At 43.2% G+C, this 27240-nt stretch overlaps 2 protein-coding genes across 2 annotated transcripts; one reads left to right on the top strand and one right to left on the bottom strand.

The window, feature by feature from the left end:
* The first annotated feature begins 1296 nt into the window (after positions 1 to 1296).
* On the top strand, positions 1297 to 15100 carry gusb (glucuronidase, beta). The gene is made up of 12 exons (XM_056443491.1): positions 1297 to 1532; positions 7216 to 7401; positions 7540 to 7721; positions 8281 to 8423; positions 8583 to 8770; positions 9241 to 9393; positions 9580 to 9758; positions 10033 to 10179; positions 10747 to 10831; positions 13154 to 13330; positions 13474 to 13609; positions 14395 to 15100. The coding sequence occupies exons 1-12, from the start codon at positions 1326 to 1328 to the stop codon at positions 14544 to 14546; spliced, it is 1935 nt and encodes a 644-aa protein (XP_056299466.1). The 5' UTR covers positions 1297 to 1325; the 3' UTR covers positions 14547 to 15100.
* A 1339-nt stretch (positions 15101 to 16439) lies between these two features.
* On the bottom strand, positions 16440 to 26153 carry vkorc1l1 (vitamin K epoxide reductase complex, subunit 1-like 1). The gene is made up of 3 exons (XM_056443492.1): positions 25899 to 26153; positions 23074 to 23183; positions 16440 to 20898 (listed from the first exon to the last, which is right to left on the bottom strand). The coding sequence occupies exons 1-3, from the start codon at positions 26120 to 26122 to the stop codon at positions 20672 to 20674; spliced, it is 561 nt and encodes a 186-aa protein (XP_056299467.1). The 5' UTR covers positions 26123 to 26153; the 3' UTR covers positions 16440 to 20671.
* Positions 26154 to 27240: the final 1087 nt, after the last annotated feature.

Raw genomic sequence — 27240 nt, 5'->3', positions numbered from 1 at the left:
AAGTGCCCTAACCTATGATTTCTCGAAAAAACTTATTTCAAAGAATCATATATATATATACACACATACATACGTATACATATACATACATATACACACACATATATACATATAAACACACACACTATACATACACACAAATGCATATAAACATAAAACGAAAAACAAAACAAAAAACTTGTCCCCATTAACCGTTGATGTAATGATGATGTAGTAATGAAGGTTACAGGTGAAGCACAGGTGGTGCTGTGACTGGGTGCTAAACTGAACGCTGCTTAATAAGAAAAACTCAACTGTCTCTTTATTTTTCAATTGTCAATATGTATTGCCTCGTGGTCATCATATCCTCACTCTTCCATGTGGGAATGTTTAGTTCCAAAATGACCCAAATAAAACAAGTTAATACATGATGTATACAACTATGCTGGAAATTAACCATGAACATAAATATCAGAGGAAATAAACGGCATTAAATACATATGTATCAATAACAGGTATACTGCCATATAGCGGTATAAAGGTGAACCGTTTACTCTGCGGTGGAAATATAGTCTCTGCACAGAAACATTACTTTGATTAATCTATATTTGGAACTGTGTTGCATCAAACAATGCAACGATTAAGTGAGAAGGTGATTCTTGCTGTGTAAGCTACATGAATATTAAACTTCCCGTCGTCACCACTGTCGCTAACATATCCAGGTTTAATTCTTTATTCTTTATATTGACTAATTAATAGTCTTCTAACGTTACCCTGCTATGTGTTTGCATCGTTAAAATATCCCCGTTTAATTATTTATTCTTTATATTGATTCATAATACGAATATGTATCACTGGCTTTTATTTTGACTTAAATTTAAGCACTTCCGTTCTGTCGTTTTTGGTTTCAGACAGCAGAAACGAAATACGGAGGTGGTATTCCGTTTTTCCGTTTTTGGTTTTCAAACGGAAAACGAAAAAACCACGTGATTTCCGTATTCCGTATTTGGAATGAAACGAAAAAACGAAATAACATTACGTACACGGACCAAGACTTCAATGTGGACACACTGGGCTGAAGTACACTACACAGGACGGGAACCATGATACAAGCGTGTGTGACTCCTGTGAACGAGAGGAAACAATATAACATGTTATTAATACCACAAGGTGGCGGTAATGCACAAAACAGTTGTTTAAATAACCGCCCATACAACTTTAAAAAAGAAGAAGAACATTCTGTGGCCGAAGGTAACGCGAGAAAGCGGCTTCCGGAACAAGCCACGTGACCAAGTTACTAAAAAGGACCCCGGATTTGTTTTCCAAATGGGACTGAGTCGCTCAAGATGGCCAGAGCTGGAGGACTCGGCGTGTTCCGCCTCTTGTGCCTGTTCGCCGTGTTTGAAGCGGCATGTCTGCTGGACTCCGGCATGCTCTTCCCCCGGGAGTCCTCCTCCCGGGAGGTGAAGGAGCTCAACGGGCTGTGGAGCTTCAGGGCTGACCGGAGGAACCAGGGGTTCGAGAGGGCATGGTACAAAAGTCGCCTTGCAGAGGTGAGTGAGCGCCACAGGAGCGCTGACCGAATACAGCGGCTCACTTTGTTTTGACATATAAAAGCAAAATGAGCTTTAAAATAGTTCTCTATCACCACTGACCGTAATCTGAGATACTGAAAATGGCTCATTTGGCTGTTGGCCTACTGTGGGCATAAAAAGAGAAAGATATAACTACGACATTTCAAAATTGTACACACAACTTTATACACAGGCTTTCTCGCCAGTAACTAATGTTCTTCCACTATTTGCTCCGTTGTGCATAATTTCAAAAGCCATGGCATCACGTGTTTTAAATGTTTTTTTAAGTGAATTTTAAGACTCAGACTTTTAGATGTTCGTCTTTTCTAATACACTATTCACTGAGGTAAGCAACGTGTAAAAATAAACTGATCCAGTTGCCAGGGAGGATTTTTAATATACCACTGGAGTAAAGGTGTTGCTACTATCAGCTGGTTTGTGGATTATACGATAGATTGAAATAGTTAAAGGGTACCTGTTGAGATCGCGAATATGTAGCCAGATCAAAAGATAATGTGTTTCTAAAGGTTATTCATGCACTGACGGTCCAGTATTCAATAACAATACGTAGTTTAGGCTGTTCAAAGTCCCTCAACTCCGACAAGCTTCATTGCACTGGTGCTTGAATATGGCGCCGGTGGTGTGACGTCACATCGTTGATAGATCGACAGCCAACCACAGCGGATGTGTTCAGAAACCAATGTAAACAACGTCGAGCACTCGCAAACAAATGCTGAGAACTTGATAATAATAAAGAAAACGGGCGAAATATGGACGATGAAAGATTGTCAGATTCAGCAACTGGATACTTGTATGAACCATTAAAAGCAGACTATCCCCATTTAGTTAATTGTGACAGCGATAGCGATGATTCTGATGAAGTTGATGCCGAAGGACCGCCGGTGTTACACCCCTACTGGTTTTCAAACCTACTGGTTTTCCTACGCGTGCGTGTGTTGTGTTCTCTTAACATCTGCAGCGGGGCTCTGTCTCGCTCACCAGATTCGTCACACATTCACAAACATATTGCTGGAGATCTTCAAGCCTCCGTTCATATCCATTTCGGTGATTACGATTGTATAAGTGAGCAGTGCATCACAGCCACGTAGGAATAAATACATTTAATAAAAAATAAAAAGATCGCCCGACCTGGTTTCGATCTCTGTCACGCAAAATGAGACTGCACTCTAAGCCACGCAGTCTGTGCGCTGCGTCACCAGATATTAGTTTCAACTCAAGTAATTGCGCGGCTGTGTCCAGACGCCGTCGTGGTAGCTCCGCGGAGATTGTGCGCTCTTTTAGTTTTTGTGTTTATTTTTAATAACTAATTTCGGCACTAACAGCATACGAACGCAGCACACTTTTGGACATAAACTTTTGCGCAAAACAAGGGTTTTTGTCCACTTTTTCCATCGATCCAGCGTGGCCGGCAGAGATCGTACGAGCGAACCACAACAACAACAGTGGAGCCGCTACTACGGGGAGACGACGAAAACATCGAGGGAAACGGAGCGGAATTCGGAACAGACTGAGAGTTCAAGCCCACCGTCCACCTCTGCCCAGCATCCTTCTTGCTAACGTCCAGTCTCTGGAAAATAAGCTGGATGATGTTAGGGCAAGGATCAGATTCCAACGGGACATGAGGGACTGTAACATCTTTTGTCTGACGGAAACATGGCTGACCCGCTGGTGCGGATCGAGTCATATGCCCAACCGAGTCCTTCTCTGTTTTCCGTGCAGACAGAACGGAAGAGTCTGGTAAATCTAAGGGTGGAGGGTTTGCTTCATGACTAACAACAAGTGGTGCAACCCCAAGGACATTAAGACTCTTTCTCTTCCTGCTCGCGAACCTGGAACATCTGACGATCTCATGCCGTCCATTCTACCTTACCCCGGGAGTTCAGCTCGGTCATCACCACAGCCGTCTACATACCACCACAAGCGGACACCGACGTAGCACTATCGGACCTACATGATGTGTTATGTCGGCATCAGAACAAGTATCCCGACGCGGCTGTGGTGGTGGCTGGGGACTTTAATAGGGCAAACCTAAAAAAAGTAATGCCGAACTTTCACCAGCACATTACGTGTGCTACCAGAGGGGAAAGAACGTTGGACCACTGCTATACGCCATTCAAGAGAGGCTACAAGGCTGTCTCTCTCCCTCCGTTCGGCAAATCAGACCATGCCGCCATTTTCCTGCTACCGGAGTACCAACAAAGGATAGCACGGGAAGCGGTAGTGACGAGGGACGTAAAGCGGTGGTCTGACCAATCAGAGGCTGAGCTACAGGACGCTCTGCGTGTCGTCGACTGGGACATGATCCAATCCAGTTCCAGTGACGTCAGCGAGTTTGCGGACGTAGCAATGAGCCTCATAGCAACGCTAGCGGACACCATCGCCCCACGGTAAAAGTTAGGGTCTTTCCTAACCAAAAGCCGTGGGTTGATAGATCCATCCGTGAAGCTGTGAACGCCCGTACTGCTGCCTATAACTCCGGTCTTGTATCCGGCAACATGGACGAGTACAAGGCAGCGGTCTATGGACTGAGGAAGGGCGTGAAGGAGGCCAAGAGGAGGTACCGAGACAGAGTGGAATCACAGATGGAGCAGCGCGACACCAGGCGCCTATGGCAGGGGCTACGGACTATCACAGACTACCAGAGCAGACCGCGCGCAATGGTGAGTGCCGACGCATCCCTAGCGGACGACCTGAACTCATTTTATGCACGGTTTGAGGCTAGCAACAACAGCGCTAGCTCGCCGGCTAACAACAACACCGTTAAGCGTAGCCGAGGTGAGTTCTACCGCTGGGGATGAACACACACTCTCTGTGACCGAGCACAGTGTGAGGAGGGCTCTGTTGAGGGTGAACACCAGGAAAGCTGCAGGTCCAGATGGCATATCTGGGCGAGTACTGAAGACCTGTGCTAACCAGCTAGCTCCAGTGTTCACCACAATATTCAACCTCTCCTGGCTGAGTCCGTGGTCCCCGCCTGCTTCAAGAGATCCACTATTGTCCCTGTGCCCAAGAATGCTTCTCCAGCATGTATGAATGACTACCGACCGGTGGCCCTCACCTCGGTGGTCATGAAATGCTGAGAGGCTGATAAAGGACTACATCTGCGCCTTCCTCCCTTCCTCCATGGACCCGCTGCAGTTTGCTTATCGCCCAAACAGATCCACGGATGATGCTGTCTCCCAGGTACTGCACACCACACTCTCTCATCTGGACAGCCAGAGGGGGCTATGTGAGACTGCTGTTCATTGATTATAGTTCAGCTTTCAACACCATAGTCCCTCCAGACTGGCGGCAAGCTGATTGAGCTGGGACTGAACACCCCCTGTGTGCTTGGATCCTGGACTTCCTGACCGCCAGGCCACAGGTGGTCAGGGTGGGCAGACACACCTCCAACCCCTCACCCTGAACACAGGATCCCCCAGGGTTGCGTCCTCAGCCCCTACTGTACTCCCTGTACACACATGACTGTGTGGCCAGGTTCAGCTCAACACCATCATCAAGTTGGATGACACAGTGGTGGTGGGCCTGATCTCCGACAACGACGAGAAGGCCTACCTGGAGGAAGTTGCTGATCTGTCACTCTGGTGCCAGGACAACAGTCTCATCATGAATGTCACCAAAACTAAGGAGCTGATTGTGGACTTTAGGAGGGCACAACAACAGAGGACGTACTCACCACTGGGGATTAACGGGACTACTGTGGAGAGGGTGAGCAGGTATAAATACCTGGGAGTCCACATCACCGAGGATCTGACATGGTCAACGAACACAGACACTCTGGTGAGAAAGGCAAGGCAGCGCCTCTACCACCTCAGGCAGCTGAGGAAATTTAAAGTTTCCCAGAGGATCCTTCAGTCCTTCTACTCTGGAGCTGTAGAGAGCGTCCTGACGGGAAGCATCACTGCCTGGTTTGGCAACTGCTCCGCTCAGGACAAGAAGGCTCTGCAGAGAGTAGTGCGTTCGGCTGAGCGCACTATTGGAACTACACTCCCCACCCTGCAGGACTTGTACACCAGGAGGTGCAGAACCAGAGCCGGCAGGATCATGAAGGATCCTCACCACCCCAACAACAGACTGTTTCAGCTGCTGCGGTCAGGCAGGCGCCTCCGTAGTCACGCTGCAAGAACAGAGAGACTGAGACGGAGTTTCTTTCCTCAGGCCATCAGGACTGTGAACTCCGACCTCACCAGGACCCCCACATAGACCCACACAACTGCCCCTCTTAGGCACACACACACACACACTTAGGGTAAATATTGTACTGTAAATATTGTGTTTTTTATTGTAAATAGTGTGTACTTGTTGCCCTTGCACATTCCTGCTGAGCATTGCCACTTTCATTTCACTGCACACCCTGTGTGTGTATGTGACAAATAAAAACATCTTGAATCTTGATATATTCAACCATTACGTCACATCTTTTGTTTCATGGGAACAATTTGGCGGAGGGGATCTGAAACAACTGGTTACCTTGTTCGGATATTTACACTTTGAAACATGTTTAGCGATGCTTGTTCGCAACGCAACAGCCACACAATACCGACAACAACTAATTGACTTTCGTGACGAGTATATAATGACGATGGTACTGTGAACAGAGATTAGAAACATTGCGAACACTGAACAACAGGAAGAATGGAATACTAGTAATGTTCTATCCACAAAACAATGATGAACATATTGCTGGAGCTCTTGAAGCCACATGTCACATCTATTTACGATTGTACAAGTGAGCACTACACGTCACACATGAGTAAATAACTGGCAATATGTCTGCGCACTGAAACGTTCACGGACTCGGAATGTTGACAAAGAAATGTAAAGCCTCGGGCTATGCGTGACTTGTTGACAATAGCGGCGGGGAAAATATGATTTATTTGATGCGCCTAATGGATGTAGCACGTTGTTGTTTTGGGCTACAGGTACCCTTTAAGGTTACATTATAGCGATCAGTTAACATTATATCGAACTTAATATCGGTTTCAAAGGCACACTCAAGTTTATATAACGTATTGAATAATTCTTATGCCATGGGACAGATTTCCCAACCCTAATGGCCTCTGTAAATGAAGCAACATCCTCTTGGTGACCTCCCTCATCACAGGTTATGGCCTCAGACATTTCTTCTGAGCAGCAGGCTAACTTGTTCCCTTTCTTCTCGGATTGTTTCAGTTTGAGAAAATAAAAATATTGAGTTGAAACTCAAGAAGAGAAAAGTCCTAAAATATATAGTCGGGGCCAAAAGTATTTGGACTGTGACAAACAACTGCAATGTATTTTTAATTAAAGCGTCAATATGTGGTTGAAGTGTAGACTTTTAGCTTTATTTCAATGTATATAACAAAAATATGACAGGAATTGCAACCATTTACAAAACCCACCACATTTTCTGAAGTAATTGTACAAATTGACACAAATATATTGATAATTTGTAATACTTGCTGCTGTCCACCCAGTCATCACCCAACGCTGAGCTTCCTTCCTTGAGATTCTCCGCCAGGCCTTTACTGCAGCCTCCTTTTAGTCGCTGCTTGTTTGCAGTTCAGTCAGAATTAACGTTCTTATAATATTCCTGATTTAGTCATCCCTGTTACTACAAATTTGCCACAACAGATCCCCTTTGATGCTTTATCCTCCGTAGACTGGCCCAGTGATCGACATGCCGGTTCCTGCCAGCTACAATGACATCACCCAGGACCCCACACTGAGAGATTTTATTGGCTGGGTTTGGTATGAGAGGGAGGCGGTTGTGCCTGCCCGCTGGATCGCCGACGAAGGAACAAGAATTGTCGTCCGAGTGGGAAGTGCTCACTATTACTCAGTAATTGTGAGTATGACGCGTACCTTCCCTATCAACTTCTATGAAGTTGTAAAAATAAAATAAAAATATGACACCCATCCATTCTATACTTTCCACCTCTTGTAATCATGTGGCCTTGCTAATGTGGTTTAATTTGGTTTGCAGTGGGTGAATGGGGTGAAAGTGACGGAGCATAAAGGTGGCCATCTTCCTTTTGAGGCTGAGATAGGCGCTTTACTCCGCAAGGACCCAACTCAGCCGTGCAGGATCACCATCGCTGTCAACAACACTCTGTCCCTGGACACTCTTCCACCGGGGTCCATCAAGTACATGAACGACAAGACCAAGTAAACTCAGTCTTTTTTTCATTCAGAAGTGAAACTCACTACAACAAACGCCTGCATGTTGTTTTCTTGGGCGTGCCAACTTCACTGACTCAAACTGCATGGGGTCATTATTGCAGCAAAACAATTGGCAAATGGGTAGGGACAGTTGGGTAAGATGTGTTTATGTGTAAAATAATCTGATAATGTTGTGAATGTGTACGGGGATCTGTCTGTGTGTTCAGAAACCATGTAAACAACTTTGATTTGCTTTGATTCACATGTTTAAAGTCGTAGTATTCTAAAAAAAACTCCCAAATTCAGTTGCAGTTGAGCATTTTCCATTTCAACTGTCAATTCGGGTGTAGTCAGACATTCCTTCCAATATGGAGAGCACTCGGCAGTGACACTTCACGGGGCCAGTGTTTCGTTTGTCCGTTCTGGGCTACTGTAGGAACATGGCTGTTTTCCTTTTTTCTGACACTGAACCCTTTTCGAGTTCGATGAGGTATTTGGGGCGGGATGAAAATGTGTGTCATGTTTGTCAGTTCAGATAATGATGAAACGTGTAATCGCTCAACAGGTATCCTGATGGGTATTTTGTGCAAAGCATCTTCTTTGATTTCTTCAACTATGCCGGCATACATCGCTCCGTATTGCTGTATACTACTCCTAAGGCGTATGTGGATGACATCACCGTGGTGACTAACTTCTTCGATAACACTGGTAAATGAATGCATGCGGCTATAATAAAACTACTAATTGATTGCAAGTCACCACCAATGCACTTGTTGGGTAGTTTACAAGAAACCCATGTGACTTTATTGAACAGTTTACTCTAAGAGTATTTATGTGACATCATTCAGTGTTTTCCCTTCATTTCAGGTGTTGTCCAATACAAGTTATCAGTCCGAGATGCCGTCTCAGCCACCATAAAAGTCACTTTGATGGATAAAGATGGCCACTGTGTGGCCTTCTCCAGCAAGCAATCTGGAGACCTCACAGTAAAGGATGTCATTTTGTGGTGGCCCTACCTGATGCATGAGAACCCAGGTTACCTTTACTCTATGGAGGTAAGACAACATGTGACACGAGGCAGTTGGCTTGAGAGAAAATTATATGTATTTGATTATAGTTGGACGTGATGAGGGTGAGTTGTTAATACACCTCATGTTCAAAGTTAAGTCAGGAGCACAACTTCATGTTTTATTAAAGTCACGGAAAATTGACCTTTTTCCTCAGCCGACATTTTGCTTTGACAGTAGTAACGCCGTAGCTTTTTTCTCTTCCAACAGGTCAGCATGTTTATTAATGTGAACATTGTACACCGTGAACTCTCTTCAAATATCTAAATAGGATACAAAATTAAAAATATATATATTTATAGTTTGACTTCCACCGTCACTTTTCTTCCTTACCTGATCTGGTTTTGCCCCACTTGGACTCTCTAATGTGCTGTAGTTGTTGGGTATTCAGGCAAACCTCCTCTCTTTGCAAAGTCTGCTGAAAGAGATGTCTCTGACGTTTGCATTTTAACATCTAGGTCCGCTTAAAGGCAGCCGATGAGAAATCTGCGTACGAGGATGTTTACACTCTACCAGTTGGCATCCGCATGGTCAACGTTACCAGCACCCAGTTCCTCATCAACAACAAGCCCTTCTACTTCCATGGAGTCAATAAACATGAGGACTCTAATGTGAGTACCACTAGAGGGAAGCAAGACTGTCATTACTCGTTTTTTAAAGATACATATCTGTAGTAATGCAAGCCAACATCCACAGACCATCCATATCCTCCTAAAAATGGACAAGAAATATGATATAAAAGGTTGATCCAGTCCAATAATCCAATCCTGACTTTCTCTGTTCACGTTGCATTACAGATTCGAGGTAAAGGCTTCGACTGGCCCCTCATTGTCAAGGACTTTAACTTACTGAAATGGCTGGGGGCCAACTCGTTCCGTACTAGCCACTACCCCTATGCAGAGGAGATCATGCAGATGTGTGACCGCCACGGCATTGTGGTGATAGATGAGTGCCCGGGCGTGGGCATCAAAGACATGTAAGTGTCACCACTCGCATCACTGTGACCTTCAGGTGTGTTTGAGGGCAACATCGTCACAGTGTATGAGGACAGGAACAGAGGCCAGTGCGCTGTCCAGTTCAAACCTCCTGACTGATGTTAACATAGAATAAAACTGAATTAAAAACAACAACATATGGAAAAAGGAAACTAATGATGTCGGGTCCCAAATACTATTTGCTCTGTCCTAAAAAAAATTGCATACAGATGTTGACGGTGCCTTGTGTGTGCAATTTGTGCCCTGCCAATGTAGCCTCAGTTTTGGAAACGCCTCCCTGACCAATCACCTGGTTGTCATGGACGAGCTTGTGCGTCGGGACAAAAACCATCCCTCTGTGGTCATGTGGTCAGTAGCCAATGAGCCGGCTGCAGAGATGCCCCCCGCTGACTTCTATTTAAAGTGAGTGCTGGTCGTTTCGTTAATGTGAAGTCCTGAATGGATCCAGTCATCATACACAAACTGACTCATTTCCCCCTTTTTTTATTTTTTAGTTCTGGGGATTCCAGATCGTTCCCTATGCAGATTTTTAGGAAGTTTCTTTTTGGTCATTTGATAAAGACTGATAACAACCGAGCTACCAGGATGCCTCTTGGATACCCAAACCTTTAAAAAGTATAAAGCTTTAAACTTCTGGCATGCGAGAGTCTGGTTTGTTATTCAGTCACAGCCTATCCCTTTACTCTGATATGTGGAATACTGTAAGAGTAGTCATGAATCGCCCTGAACACAAACAGTTGGAGATCAGGATTAGCCGGCAGCTTCTTGGACTACCAGTCGACCCGCCCAGGTTCCCACAAGTAAAGCAGTACGGGGAGTACACGCACAGACACGCTTTGTCCCACTGAAGTTGTAAAAAAAAACCACTAAAGCAGTTTCTTCAAATTAAAGAGGTTAGCACCGTGACATTGTAGTGATTTTACATAACACTGTAATCATAAGAAAAGGTTGCTTTTGCTTTTCCTGCAGGACCGTGATACAACATACCAAAGCTCTGGATCCAACTCGGCCCGTCACTTTTGTTTCAGACAGTAACTATGCCAGGGATAAAGGGGTGAGTTTTATCAAATGTGAAAACGGAGCATCTTTGTCATTTAATACATTAGTAGTAATTATTTGTATTGATACAAGTGGTCAATATAGAAAGAATAACTTAAACGGGTCAAAGAAAATGCAAACGGCCGGTTTGCTATGTAGATATGAAGGGCTCATTCTAAGCTACGACTCGGATGAGGTTCTTAGATCCATCCCCCCCTACCTACCCCTAAATCCTGCACACTGGTCCTGAAATACTTAAACATTTCTTGCAAGCTTCTCAACTGGCTGCAGTGAGGTAGACGTGTACTCCAGGGTGTGTCGGTCCAGTGACATCACCAAGTCAACCGCTCCCATCAGTGATGCACGCTGAGGTGAGGCAAACGAGAACGGAGCAGCAACACACGGCGTCCCAGTCTGGTGTCGAGCTCTCTACGAGCAGAATGTGTGCAGTACTTAAAGGGTACCTGTAGCCCAAAACAACAACGTGCTACATCCATTAGGCGCATCAAATAAATCATATTTTCCCCGCCGCTATTGTCAACAAGTCACGCATAGCCCGAGGCTTTAAATTTCTTTGTCAACATTCCGAGTCCGTGAACGCTTCAGTGCGCAGACATATTGCCAGTTATTTACTCATGTCAAAGGTCACTATGACGTAGAGTCGTTGAAAGGAATTCAGCCAATCCGGAGCCACTTCTACACGCGTTGCTTCTTGGGATAGATCGGTGGCCTCAAACCAGTTCACGTCTACATGAAACAACTGGCAAACTTACCGATTTGACAGTTCTCCCTCGGGTGCAGGCCCCCGAACATGTCGGCCGAACATTGCATCAATGAAAGACACCTCCAGCGCTGGCTTATGCGCGATGTAGCTATCAAGCTCACGCTTTTGTGTAAAGCAGATTAGGTCTAATGACACTATATCATCGGACATAAGTTCGTGTTCTTTACAACAAATGCACTCTGTCTGTTTTTTGTGGCACACATTTCCCACAACTGCACCAAACGTCCGCCGACTTGCGTGCACGGTCCGCACGGTGAAGCATCTGGACCGCGGTCCTTCGGCATCAACTTCATCAGAATCATCGCTATCATCGCTGTCACAATTCACTAAATGGGGATAGTCTGCTTTTAATGGTTCATACAAGTATCCAGTTGCTGAATCTGACAATCTCTCATCGTCCATATTTCGCCCGTTTTCTTTATTATTATCAAGTTCTCAGCATTTGTTTGCGAGTGCTCGACGTTGTTTACATTGGTTTCTGAACACATCCGCTGTGGTTGGCTGTCGATCTATCAACGATGTGACGTCACACCACCGGCGCCATATTCAAGCACCAGTGCAATGAAGCTTGTCGGAGTTGAGGGACTTTGAACAGCCTAAACTACGTATTGTTATTGAATACTGGACCGTCAGCGAATGAATAACCTTTAGAAACACATTATCTTTTGATCTGGCTACATATTCGCGATCTCAACAGGTACCCTTTAAACTCACATTTAAGGCCAGATACTGTGACTTTTTGGTTTTCTGTAATATTAAATATAAATTGAATAATCAAAGTTGAACTTTGGAGGGAAAAAACATTATCAGTAAATTATATAATACACTCATTTACATAATTTGGACTTTGTGGGTGGGGGTCAATCAGATTTGATTGACTGTGTTGGGAACGTTCACCAATAACACAACAATTTGTGTCCGATTATGATCTATTAAACAAGATGAAATCTGCTGCTGTCTTTTTTTTTTTAAATGTAAAACTATGCCTGTGAAAATGTAAACACGGACTCTTCCAGTCTACGTGAGTAAATCATTTGGAAGAACGACTCTATAGAAAAGCCCCATCTTGTCGCTGATGGTTCCATTTGCTTATGTGGTTCATAAAGAAGTTTTACATCGGTTTTCATAACGACTTAAACTCCATTCAGTTGCTTTTAACATTGAGGCCTTATTTGAAAAATTAAAATAAGGGAGTACGAGTCAAACTATCCTGCTGAGCTTCTCAGGTTGTTGACCTCGCATTCCTTCTCTGTGGAATATCTCTTGGTGTACTTGGTAGCTAAAAGTCACCGATTAGTTTACCTTCAGACACTATTCATTTACCGTGGGGCGATGAGCTGGGATTGACCATTGGGAAAAACATTTACTTTAGTGTTATAGACATACTGGTTTGTATTCTCTCCATCACAGATCATTGCTGGAAAAAATTGAGAGATCTATCAAAAAATTCTTATCTCACTGACTTATTTACAATGTGCTCGTATAGAACTGAACAACCGGCGCGTCGAAGAGCCTCTCTCAGCGTCGTTTTAAGTCTTTTTGTCTCGTTTCTAGGCTCCCTACGTGGACGTCATCTGCGTGAACAGTTACTTCTCCTGGTACCATGATCCAGGCCACGTGGAGCTCATCGCCCTACAGCTCAACACTCAGTTTGAGAACTGGTACGGAAAATACCAGAAACCCATCATCCAGAGCGAATATGGAGCAGATACGGTGCCGGGGCTCCACAGTGTGAGGACTCTTATTCGTACACATCCAACTATCTGAAGGCTGCCATGAGTTTCAGATTTAGCTCAACCTCAGCCCGCCCACATCGGTCTTAGCATGTTTGTTGCGGAGGGGAGGATTAAGAAAGCTGCCTTTTCCCTCTGCAGGATCCCCCCATGATGTTTACTGAAGAGTACCAGAACATCGTCCTGAAAAACTACCACAAAGTGTTCGACGAGAAGAGGAAGCAGTACGTCATTGGTGAACTCATCTGGAACTTTGCGGACTTCATGACTGCACAAGGTACTGCAGCTGGAGAACACGGCCACCCGTAAAACCAGAGCTGTTTTCATCTCTCCTCCTGTTGCTGTGCCGAGTTAATTCAGTGATTTAATTTCTCTCCCCGACACATGGAACGACACGCCGTTGATTACGTGAATACAGCGGCTTGCATGTCAGGCGCCGTATACATTCTGGTGGCTCTCGTTTCCGGGCATGCTGAAAATCAGATTTAGCAAAAGTAGCTCCTCCAGCATTTGAAAGTTATTAGCAGTTGGTTTATGCGCATATAGACCTATGAAACCAAAAGATATTCATTGATATCCCGCTGTAAAGTCGCTCGTTTGCTATTTGATGTGCGTCCGTTATCATCAGCGCATGTGTAGTAGACCACGAGATGTATAAGATGCATTAATCCACTTCTGCAGGCTGGACAGTTGCCAATTACACAATGTCACAAAGGTTTTTTTATCTGAACTATTTTATCTTCAGTAAATCACTTTAGAGACTAAGATAATAATACTATGTTATATGACATGGTATTGCCATTATATTGAATTTAATGTTGTATTATATTACTTGAATGACAGATTGTAAGAAGCTATGGTTATTTATTGTTAAGTTAAACAACGATTCTTTAAACGATTTAGAAATGAATCATTAGAATTATCGATAATTAAATATAAACTTTGTTGCAAACTTTCTAACCTGATGCTGTTAGAATCACACTGGATATTATTTTTTGCGTAACACTCCAAAAGGTTCCTCTGTTGTGTGACGTGGTTCTTGTTGATCCCTCATGTCTGCAGGGGTCCTGCGCGTGGTGGGGAACAAGAAGGGTGTTTTCACCAGGGAGCGGCAGCCCAAAGCCGCAGCGTTCATCCTGAAGGAGAGGTACTGGAGACTGGCCAACGAAACGGGCAGACTGCCTCCTTGGACCAAGTACCCCTGCTCATTCTGACACCTGCCAGTCGGGTCACCCGGTCCAGGACGGGCTTGATCCTACGTTTTCCTATATACCTCGTAAAAAAAACCATGCAGTTTAGTCAAAGCGCTTATAGAATACTTAATTGAATCGCACCTTAAAACCATTTTGAATACGCGCAACCGATCAAACCACCATGACATTCAGCTACGCTTCTCTCATGGTCTGCAGTTATGAACTAAACCATCAACACTAATGAACATTTGAATCATTATACAATTCACATGTTGGTGACATGGTCTCCTGAGGATACCTGTGACTAACACTCAATTTAGCTGTTGGAGGATTTTCTGATGCATGTGTGTGGCAGGACTTTCCACTGCCATCTTAAGGTCACGATCCCAATTCTTCATCACCGATTGGCTCCCACCTTTCTACCTGGCAGAGAAAGCACACACCACAATACAACCAAATATGTGTACTGTTAATGTGAATTGCAGTGCTCCAATCATTCGCGTTTTATTTTTATATGTGAAAATCAAGAATTATTTTATAAGAATCAACATATTAAAGACAACATAAGAACTGTACATGCAAACTGTGTTTTGCTTTGTTCGTAGAGCACATTGAAGTCTACTTTGCATTCTTAGTGCTGATTCTCTAAGTCACTGTGACTGAATGTGTTCAAAACATACCCAACATGCACCTAAAGGGTTAAGTGGCATGATGGAGGTCGATGGCAACACGACTGAAATACAGCTTTAGAACCATCAGTGACTCCGCATGTACCCTCATCACATGATTGACCTCCAGGTTCCAGCTGAACAAATATTAAGACGCCGCTTTCGCTTTCCTTCAAATGTATAGCGGCGTCCAGCAGCACACGCATACAAGATGTCGACGTTTTATAAAAAGCTTTGTCAATGCTTTTTGGATTTAGTCGAGCTGAAAATGACTTTCACAATCTATTGCATAATTGGAGATTAATGTTAACCTTTTCTGGAAAAAAACACCTAATTCTCTAGTCATGGTGACACAGAGGTTCAGACATGATTCTCTCAACAAGGGGGATACTGTATATGTTCACATACTGATATTTACTATCCTGTCACATGAGGGTTGGCATTTAATTGTATCTGTATCCAGAGCCCTTTTTATTTTTGTAGTTGAAGTTTCAGAAAATCAGTTAACCCTTGTGTTGCCTTAGGGTCATTTTGACCCGACTCAATATTACACCCTCCCCCCGCCTTAGGATTAATTTGACCCCATTCAATGTTTAATGTCGGTGTTCTTTCGGTAGTCAACAAACAAAGTGCCTCACACTTAAACTTGGAAAACAATATTAATTCTAATAATTTTCTGGAGGTTTTAATTGCTGGCGTCAAATTGAACCCAAAAGGTAAAATATGTTAGTAAATATAAAGGTAACAGGAGGGTGAAACATTGAATCGGGTCAAAATGACCCTAAGGCAACACAAGGGTTAAGTAAATGTTAGAATAACCACTTTTAAACAACTGATAATGGGGCTTCAGCAGTATTTACACAGATCGAATAAAGCGGGGATCTTCCAAGGTTACAGGTCCAGCATTCCTTTGTTTCCTTGCTGTGATAGGGGGACAGTGACACAGGAAATACAAACACGAACGTTGGAAATTATTAACCTTTTTGTAACAAACTTTGGAGTACAGTTTTACACAAAGGGGCTGTTGGGTGTCCACTCTTCTTCCATTGGGAGCACAATGGGAAGGGATCCTCTTAATGGCCATCTGACAGGGAGGAATGATGTACATAGCTATTATTCTGAGACAAATACATTGTGCACTCATCCTTTCGTGTCACTAACAACGATTACATTTAGCAGTGAATCCGCATTTTGCGTAGCCATTGTGTAATGGTATTTAATGTATTAAAATAACTTCAAATGAGCGGTAGTTTCAGAGGGAATGTTTTAATGATAGATCATTTCCACATGACAATTAAAAATGTTCTCATGTCAACCAGTTTTCCCTTAATGTAAGATGGATTTTTGAACAGATTCTTTTTTTTGCACCCTCCTACCATTCATGTAACACTTTTCCATGTAAGAAAATACAGCATTTTAAAACATATTTGGCAATACAGACGCAAACCCAGTAAGTTTTCCTCCACAAAGAAATTTAATGAACATGGTATGCTGACACATGGATTCCAAGCCCCCCCCAGCCCCTCATCTTTTTACTCAAATAACGCAGAATGTTAATCTATACAGCTAAAGGGCATAATTAGGGATGAGGAAAAAAAGAACATTACAATCATGTAGTTTAAACAGTGTATTAACATGTCCTAGCTAGACAAAATAAAGATGAGAATTATTTCGTGGAGTTCAGGAAGGGAAAAGGGGTTTGACCTTTGATTTGACAGGGCATTTTGTCTGACAATTTCCAAATGGATTAATGCACAGATACTGGAAATCAACTTTGGGAATTACCAATTTATCAGATTACTTTTTAAGGAAGGCAAGCATTTGTGCCCGTAACAGTTACCATTCTATATTTTACAAGGCTATTACTGTTGCTCGTCTTTGGCTCAAGGCCTAGTGATCAAACAGAAGGCACTTTTGTTGGCATTGGTGATGCAACTAACATGGCAGTTATACCTCAGGGCCTAAATGAATATTCTGGAGAATATAGTATCGATCGTTTTGACATTAACCCATCACACAACATGTGTTTACCAGCCAACATATTCAAACTTTTGACTTGTCATCCAAATTTCTGACCCATTTTCTTGTAAAGTAACTGCACATGACTAGTGTGACAGGCTCGCTCGATGACTGGAATCATGAACGGAATGATACCTCCTGTGCCCGGGTCAGTTCTATGGCCTCCAGTCCTCACCGGACCCATAGCTGTTGCCACAGAAACTAGCAAGTATATGTCAGTTTGACTTGTGCAAGTGAATCCATGGGAAACGTGTCTTACATGCGGGTGCACAGGATTCCCCAGACAAAGACAAAACAGTGCGGTTGTTAATCTTTTTCCGAGTCGAGATGAAACAGAACCTGATGTGAGCCCGACAAGGCAATACTGTAAACGGAAGATCTTAAAGATGACTTGCTGAGGAATGATGCAACCAGTTGAATCATTCTATGGAGGACCGTACGGCAGGTGAAAAAAAAGAACTGAACTGGTGTTTGCATGTTTTTTGGCCAGTTTACTACCAATCGTGCCAATGTAACATAACTGCCGACCATTTTCCAAAGTAAACTAGTGTTTGAATGAGGTTCTCTTCCAGGCTGCCATTGGCTCCCACTCTTTTCTGTATGGCATGAAAATCAACTTTCAAAGAGAATGAACTGTGTTTAAAGGGGCTACTCCACAGAAGGTACACATTGAGGTCTGCTCACGGGGGGGGGGGGGGGGGGGGGGTCCTACGTTTGCTATGTTAGCCACTACTAGCACACCAAACCCCAAGCTCCGGATGAATTGTCGGTGGTCAAGTTATATTGTGGGAAGAAGAATGCATGGAATAAATAAAATATATTTCTGGTTTTGTTGCATCAGTTTTGAATAAATGGTAAGAGTCCATGCTAAAATCGTGGAGTACTCCTTTAAGATAGGTTCTCCATCAGGGAATGACTGAAGTCTAGACTCTATGCCAAACTGCATCACATCAAAAAAAGTTATGCTGAAACTCAAAAGACAAACATTGACATGGTGAAGAGTACAGAGATCTCCACTGAGGGATTGAGAGCCGGAAGCATCTCTTCACGTGTATCCCATCACAGTGAACGGAAACCAGTCGGCTTGGTGTGAAGGGGAGAAACTATTGTGCTTTGGAAAATGGGCAACACCAATGTAACAGCATAAATATATATATTATTTTAAGTAAATGGTTACAACATGAACGAACAGACAATTTCCCTTGATAACCTCCTCAATTCTCATTTTCATAGAAAAGCGACGACTTCGCAGGTCATCACAGGGAACATGTCAGAGATTACTTTCTTGGCAGTTGCGATCATCAATACTTCAACAACCCTCGTGCCATGAAAGACTTTCAGGGAGAACTTGAATTCCATCAGAGTGAAAGGGCATGGAGACAAGCAGCAATGGGAACTATTAACAAGCCGGTTTGATGCCGCAGATGAATCACATCGTTAGTTATGACGACTGCTGTGGATTGTTGAGCATGAGACTGATGTCCACCATGTGCTTAAAGCAAGGAGACAGTGTACGATGCATCGGACTGGTAGGATGCTGCAAATCTGTAGATTCTGGATGGAAGAGAGACAATGGTCCGACTGACTGGGTGCTGGACTGAGCTGGCAATCCTGGGGATTCCTTCTAGCAAAGCATCTACCAGCTGTGGTTGCTCCCCCAATACTGGGACTAATCTCTGAACAGACCTTGCTATGTTAGAGATCACTTCATAAAAAGCTTCAGTGTCGGCAGCGGCTCATCTTAGAAAACCGTCAGAGACCTGGATGTCTTTTCCTGCAGGATTGAATAAAATCCCACAAACTCTGCATATGGCTTAACGCGCTGCTGTTTTCGTCTTACGGAACTCACACGCCCGTTACGCCTCTGCCGCTCATGTCAACATAAAACATTACATGTTTTCTTTTGTTCACATCCTGCAAATGAACTGTAACTCAGCTTGGCAAAATCACCGCCATCGTTCAATTGACATCAAATGTGTACAGGCTGGACAGTGAGCAGAAAGCCAGATGAGCATCAACACATTGAAACAGCAGGATAAGAGACGCCTCTGCAACTCTACACTTCAGCAGACAATCACAGTGTAGCAGCCGTTGCTACTCATGAGACTGTTAGGGAGGGAGAAACACTTCACTGGTATCTTAATGTACAAAACTGTGATCATAAAAATAAAGCCTTGGACCTGTGACAAAACAACGAGCAGACCTGGTGTTTACATAACATTACCCCCCACCCTCCAAAACGTAAGGAAAAATAGAAACAGAAAAAAAGAAATTAAGGTAATTCACCTCAACACTCCTTTAGGCACATAAGTCTTTATGGATCCCACTTGTGTGGAGGTCAGGAATGCTTTTCACATAATAACCCCCCCCCCCCCCCCAAAAAAAGAGTGAGGGTGCCTTTATGCAAACATGGTGAGAAGAACCCATAGAAGAACCCATAGTTCTGTTTAATAGACTTGCGTCTGTGGCTTCAGATGAAACGGTAACCACACAACTCTGAACTGCATGCCTGGCCAGGACTTCAGGACGGAAGACGTCCCAAGCACATCTTCAGACTCCTCCTGACAGGTGACCGTTGTCTCTTATTTTGTTCCCAATTTACTGATGTTTTTCTCCTGTTTTGGTGGTGTTTTTTCTTAATATTTGCTCCTTAAAGGTTTGTGTCAACACTAAATCACAATCTAGCCTGGAATATTGCTCAGCAGCTATTTACAGAATAGCAAAAACAAACAATCCGCGTGATCTACACACAATTTTCTCACATTGTTCTTTGTTGATTTTTAGTGGTCCTCTGCAGAAAAAAAAACGTACTACAAAGTGTAAACATGAAAACAAACTACTCTGTATAAATGTTAATCCTTTTGTCCCCCCTCACCTTTTCTCCCCCTAGAACCTTATCTGCAAACTGTAGGATAACCTAATGAGTGTTTTTTTTATTTCGTATTATTATTTTGGGACACATTTATTCGGTTCTGAGTTTTAGTGCAGATCCGCTGTGCAGCAAAAGGACCTTTTACTACAGTTTCAAGTAAACCCCTTTTATGTCCCATTTTCTTCCATTCTGCGATCCTTTTTGTTCGAAAGAAAGCTGTCCTCCATCGCTCGGTATTGTGGCCTTCGGCCGCTGCTTAAACGCGTTGATGTGTTTCCCCACACACACAAACACGTGCACACAGCCAGCCCCTTCCTTAAGCGAGTACAATGTTAAACAAGAAAAAATAAATGAAAAGAGAAATCATCTTTCACTTACAACTCCTTCCGTGTTTGCAACATTGAGATGTCCGGCCCAACATTCTTCTTTTCCTTTTTTTTTCCTTTCTTCTTTTTTTTATTTTTTAAAACACACAGCAGAATAAACATTGTTTGGAAGCAAGGTCTCCTGGTGGCATGTCAAATGTTCAGAGGTCACATTTCTTTTTTTCTTTTGTTTATCGCACTTTTCTTGCCGCTCTCGACAGCTTAGTCCTGCTTGGCCTGAAGCTGCTGCTTCCAGGCCTCGTTCAAGTAAACCAGTCGCTTGTAGTTGAGAATAAAGAGAATGAAGTTCAGCGCGTATGTGGTGATGCAGATGATGCAGAAGTCCTTTAGGACAAAGTAGAGGATGTAGCCCAGGTAGAGCGAACCCACCACCGACAAGATGGATGTCGTCATGAGAATAAGGGCGGCCATTGCACTGACAGTCATTCCTACGGCGAGAAACACAAACTAAAGCTTAGGCAAATAACCACAGCAGAAGAAGAAGAAACAAAGGCAACCTTAGAACACAAATAACCTGATGAGTCTGCTTTTTAAAGTTCAGCATTTATGCAACCAGCCTCCTCGTGATGACATTCTGCCTAAACACTGGTCACATGAGGTGCAGTCATAGTTCTCAGGCTTTTGACGGTTCCTCTGTGTTGGCGCTTTTGATAGGTCCTCAGGGCTCATAAATGTTGGGCTGCTGCACACCTAAAGCCAAAATGGTTTGATCCTGGTTTCCCTTTCTGGGAGAAAACGCAGCTGAACCGTTTCTGGCATGTCTGAATGAGTCACGCAGATTGACAGCTCTAAAAGCATGAGAAAGCTGCATATCTGAGGGCTGCAACGGGTTATTCTGAAATCAACAGGTGTTATTGGGCAAGCTTGATATATTTTTAGAGCTAGTGTTGCAGACAGTCATTTTCAGTGATTACTAATCATAGAATATGAAATCCTGACAAATACAATGCCTTACGGTCCAGTGGTTTTTCTTAAGTACCAAGCTAATATAAACATAATTTTTAGGTTCTTGTACTTTAATTGAGTGATTGCATTTTCTGCTATTTCACAACAATTCAGAGGCAGAAACTGTACTTTTTCATTCACTACATTTATTCTAAAGCTTTACTTAGTTACTTTGCAAGATTCAGATTATCAAAACTAAATGTGATCTACAGCAGTAAATGGGGTATTATTATTATTATAAGATTTAACTAGCCACCAGTATATTGAGCAGTTAAAATTAGTCTCACCTTCATCAGTTGCAACTTTAAAGAGATACATATATTAATGCATCAGTGATCCATATAGTCGAATACACTGCATAGTATTCTAAAATTTGCTATTTATGCGTTATCAGTACTTTTACTTTTGATACTTCTGTACTTTTACCCAAAAATGACTGTAACAGTATTTCTACACTACTTATTGTGGTACTACTTTTACTTCAGTAAAAGGTCCGAGCACTACTTCCACCACTGGGGGGGTCAAACAGGTGGTAACACCAATCACTACCAGAAATTAATGAAGTTGTGGTAGTACAGGCAGGTAGTACAATCTGTCCTGTTCTTGGGGTGGACCATATCTACCATGAGGTGACGTAAACTAACCAAATGTCAAAAGATGTTTCCATGCCATGTGGCCAATGAGCACACATCAATAAGCACCAACCAATGTTATGGACGCATCACTCCTACATTATGTGCATGATTGTGATGAAGAACAATGTTTTAGGATAATCCAATAAATTTAATAACACACCAATCAAACATTTTGGTTATTCGGTTTTTGTGTATATATCTTCTCAATTGATGATCCAAAAAAAATTCCATGATAGGAAAAAGACACAACTATGGCATTAGTTTGTGTGTCTATTTTTAAAAAAAAATTTAAGTCCATTTTTTGCAGTATTCAAATGCTGCACACTGGCATTAATCAGAGGTTAAACTTTGAATATGCTAATTATTGAGTCTCTGCTCTGCTCACAAATGTTGAACGACCATAAGAATAATGAAACTTCTGAAAAAGGGTGGTCTTGCCTATAATATGGAAATCTTGACCCGCTGTTGGCTTAACTGGGCTGCTATTGTGTTGGTCGACTGAGTGGTAACGGCTGTGGCTAAAAGGACCTCTTGTTATGCGTCCGCGCCGGGTGGACAGGAGAGCCTGCAGGCCACTCGGCGGGAAAACCCGCACGACCGAGTTAAAACAACTCACAAACACATAAGGGAAAATGTTTAGGATCACTCTGAACTGTCTGTTTCAAATTACACAGGGACGAATGAGGCCGCTGTCTGGAGAGCAACTATCGAGGTCTATTGATCAACTCCCTTATTCTATACTAATACGTCACCGCTGCAGTCTTGGTAGAAATGAATTAGAATGAAGTTCAAAACGCTGATCATATTGCAGATCAGGTGAGCTTGAACAAATATGAGCCGCCTGAAACTAGATTATTTTATTTACTCATGTATGATGTCAGTGTGTCAGGGTGATGAGTCAATTTGGGCAAATACAGAGGAAGGCAAAGTGTTGAGTCAGCACTAGTTGCAAATGCAATGGCTATGGAGATTGTCACCTGAATATGAAACATCAATAGATGACTGAATACAATCATATCTTACCTAGTAGAAGCTGAAAGGCATAAAAGGCAATCCCGTAGACACTGTTGGGTTGATTCAGTGCACTGTCATTTCCAAAAATTGAGCCCAGGAGTCCAAACCCTCGGCCCCACCTAGACAAAGAAGGCAGTTACAACTTTACTTCAGCAGTACAGAAACTCAGCTGAAGTCTATCAAAACCAAGTGAGTCAAACTATAAGAATGGAGATGGGATTGGAAAAAGATCTTGGCTGCAGTGATCCCACTCAGTCCTTCATGATGTTTGTTTCCCAGGAACCTTTAATCCCGTCTGGGTGAGGTTTTTTCTTTTTCTGAGACGTGTTCCATGATAGGCACATAATAATTTCCAGAAATATATTTTGGTGTTCAGTGAACTTGAGCTGCAATTAATATATATTTATAGAATTTACTTTCTGGATTCATTGTTTTGTCAACAAAATGTCCCAAAACAGTAAACAAAACTGGGGTTTTGTCTGACCAACAGTCCAAAACGATAGCTGACGATTCTCTTTCTGTTGATCAACTAATCAATGAATCGACTAAACCAATCTGGACTTTGAGGGAAAACAAATGATGCAAAGCTAAAACGTGTTTTTCTTTCTGTCCCAACACTTCTTTTATATTACATTGAACAGATGAGAACCCCTGAAAGGCAACAATAATTAAGTTTGTCTGATTTTATGTACTCAATGAAGAACTGTCAGGATGCTAGCAATCCCATCCTGTTGGTGACCAATAACTTTAAACATATGCAACTCATTAGGTCTGGTTCCAGTTTGGGCTATAATCAAATAAAAGTTGTTGTGTTGCTGCTGCCTGTTATTTTTAAAGTACTGATGGAGCTATTTCCAAGAAAAACCACAACATCCAGCAAAACAAAAAGGTAAGATAGGAGTGTGGTCATCATGCTCAGGCTATTTAAAGCAGGACAAGTTTCACTCAATGAAAAAATTCAACTTCAGGAAACATTTTTCCAATACATTTTCTTAAAGTCTGAAATTGATTTCTTCTGCTCTGTTGTGCTCCAAACATTTAGAGAGTGCATTTAAGTTATTGGATATTATAACAACTCATACATGTGCAAGGTAGTGACCCTACTTACTCGGATTCTCCTGCCATATTAAATAATGAGTAAGTTCCAGCATAGAAGCATGCCTAAGTGTACGCTCCTAACTTTACCGGTATATCACTCTTCAAATACCAGTTATTCTATATTATATCAAGTTTTGGTGAACATCAGATTTAATTCAGTATGAATATTTTAAGTTTTCTCATGTCTGATATGAGGCTTACAGCAGGAGCATGGAGGTAAGAGGCTGGTTGAATAACTCACACCGTATTTAACATCTTCTCAAGCACAACAAAGTTGGGCCGCAGTCTACTTCTAAACGCTGTGCTTTCAAACATTTGGGGATAGTGCAAGTTGTAAAGCATCAGTGCAAGTACTCTACCATTTAAACATCTCTTTACCAAATACAATTACATCACACATAAGCTGCATCACCAAATATAGGGTATTCGCTTCTTTAGAAACCTTAATGGCAGCAAAGATGAGACGAGAAGTAGAAACGGCTTCGATTCTTCATCTGAGGAAATGTTATCTTTCATTCAGTCCTCACCTCATTATTCATGAACACACTCGGTCAGAACTGACGGGTCGCAGCTGATGTTGGGTTACAAAGGCCGGACTGTCTCTCAATGCTCAGAATGAGAGTTGACCACTCATCTTACAGGTCCTAGACAGGTTACATTCCAGCCATGCCATGCTTTCTTCGCCAGGGCTGCAACAACTCTCATTCAATGCCACGAACTAGGTGGGGTTCCCTGGAGTCAGTAATAGTTGCCCAGTCAAGGACTTGACAGCATTTGTTACATAGATTACTGTCAGCATAAAAGGTGTAAAGGGGGTTCAATGGCGGACTGCTTGTAAACAGTGTGGCAGGCACATGAACTTAGCCAAAGTAAAACTGTCTGTGTGCTCATGTAGCTCTGTGGTATCAAGGTGTGACGGTGAGCAGCACTGACACTTTAAGGGGCAGCGCGGGCTCAATCCCTTCCTCTGACCTCTGTGGCCATTCCGCGCGCTGTCCCTCTGCCGTGTAACGTACAGGTGTAACGTACAGGTGTAACGTTCGTGGGTTCAGCCCCTTTTGGACTGACCGACAATAGCGCGGCAGCTCGTGGCAGTCAGTGTGACAGCTAGCGCGAGCGCTAGCTACAAGGTTACTAAAGTTTCCCCGAATCAGCCAAGCGAGGCAAGCTAGCCCCCAGAAAGGGGCTGAATGAATGGACACAGCCGGCGAAAAGACACACACACACACGCAACAATAACGTCGGTCCGAAACAAGATGCAGTCAACTTTGGTGCTGAAGTTGTGTGTTGCAGATGTGTTGCCCCCTGTTCATAAACACAGAGCACCCAGTACGACCGGTCATCGTTAGCTAGCCTATCAGCAACGGATCAATTGATTGGCTGCATGGCGAGCGGACTGCTCCCTGTTGACAGCTAACCGCAGCCGGCTAAGAAGTAACGTCCAACGTTATCGAACGGGTTGCGCTCGCTAACGGTTAGCAGAGTTAGCTTGTTTGCGCTCGTCAGCTAACGAGGTGCTCTCGGTAACCGACGAGCCGAAAGTTAACTTGTTCTTTCACCAAGTGCCGGCTCGCGCTGCACGCCGGCTGTCCCAGCTTGCCGTTAGCCTGAGCGTTAGCGGGCAGCCGGCACCGACGCGAGCTGCGAGCCGCTGACAGTTTGAACCGCGCAGCCCTTCCCCGGTTGGCACAATAGCGGGCAGCTTCATTGAGCGCTCTTTGCCGAATTCAAATTACCTTGAGCTGAACACTTTCGAACAGCTGATGGAGCTGCTGACGTCGCACATGGCCTTGAAACTCGGATCCCGAGCCTTTTCCCTCTCGACGTGAAAGGCGTATAATGACAGCAGTATGCCCAACAGGCAGACGAGAAGCCTTGCTATTCTCTCCCACCGAGGGGTGGACACTCTCAGGACGGGCGCCGCCATCACTCTCTGGCCTAGCTGGAGACACGCATACATACGCAGCGAGTTCGCCTGAGACAGGACTGCGACGTGGAAAGGCGTCAGGACGTGCCACACCGTCTGGGGGCGGGCCGCTGCGCCGAGGAGCGAAACATACAGAAAGCCGACTTTCTATGCGGACACATTGCAGTGTACATTATTACTATAACGTCTTTGAATATTTTTTTATTCTCTTGTCGCAAACACATAGTTTGTCATTTAGTCGTCAGGGTCCCTTAAACGTGGTTATTTGCCCGTTTGAAACATTGTTATTACGTATTTTTGAGTCCCAACATTTATTCAACATTTACGCGCGTTTAAAATACAAAAACACCTAAAAAAATATTCAATCAAACATGGTAAATGAGTTAAATCCACGCTGAAATAAAAAGGAAATGAATGTAGAACAAACAATGAAAAACAATATTTCCAAATAACCAGCAAACTAAAAAATATTAAATCATACAGTCCATATTCCCAAAGTAACGAGGTGGCACAGCCGGGATCACGTGACTACATGTATATAAACAAAGGGTGACCTCATCTGTTTACAACCTCCGAGACTCGCCTGGTAAAAGCCGCTGCATTCCGTCTCTAAATGGCGACAGACCTGGAAACATTCCTTTCTTTTGAGGAAACATATTACGATCAATATGACTATTATAATATTCTTGAATACTCTTGCCATGCTTGTGGCAAAGGGAGATCCAAACGAGAAATCGAGTTGAACACAAATCGCCATTGTCCCTCCGGACACGAAAGGAAGATAGCAGAAAAATTTCACAACAGCGAAGTGAAACGCAGGAGAACTAAAATCGTGTCTTGATGGCCTTTGGTGTTTTCAGGTAACAATGGCTGTGTTTGTTATTTGTTGAAATACGTGTTGTGATTAAATATGCAATCGACCTTTGTGAAAATACAACCTCATTAGATATTTACTAAAGATATCCTGCAGGCTAGTGCAGCAAGCACATCAATGCCAGGTGAACAACCCGTGTCGTCAAAGACATAAATAAAGTCCCACCTATGACATCACTCTAATAGGCAGATTAAGCCATATAGGCCTACAATGGATCAAGCATTTAATTATTTGCATCTTTGTATTTCCCCTTTCCGTTTTGAATCCTAATGAAATT

Source organism: Pseudoliparis swirei, chromosome 3 (genome assembly GCF_029220125.1).
Source record: "Pseudoliparis swirei isolate HS2019 ecotype Mariana Trench chromosome 3, NWPU_hadal_v1, whole genome shotgun sequence".
NCBI classification, from domain to species: domain Eukaryota; kingdom Metazoa; phylum Chordata; class Actinopteri; order Perciformes; family Liparidae; genus Pseudoliparis; species Pseudoliparis swirei.
This window is presented reverse-complemented; position numbering and strand designations above follow the sequence as displayed.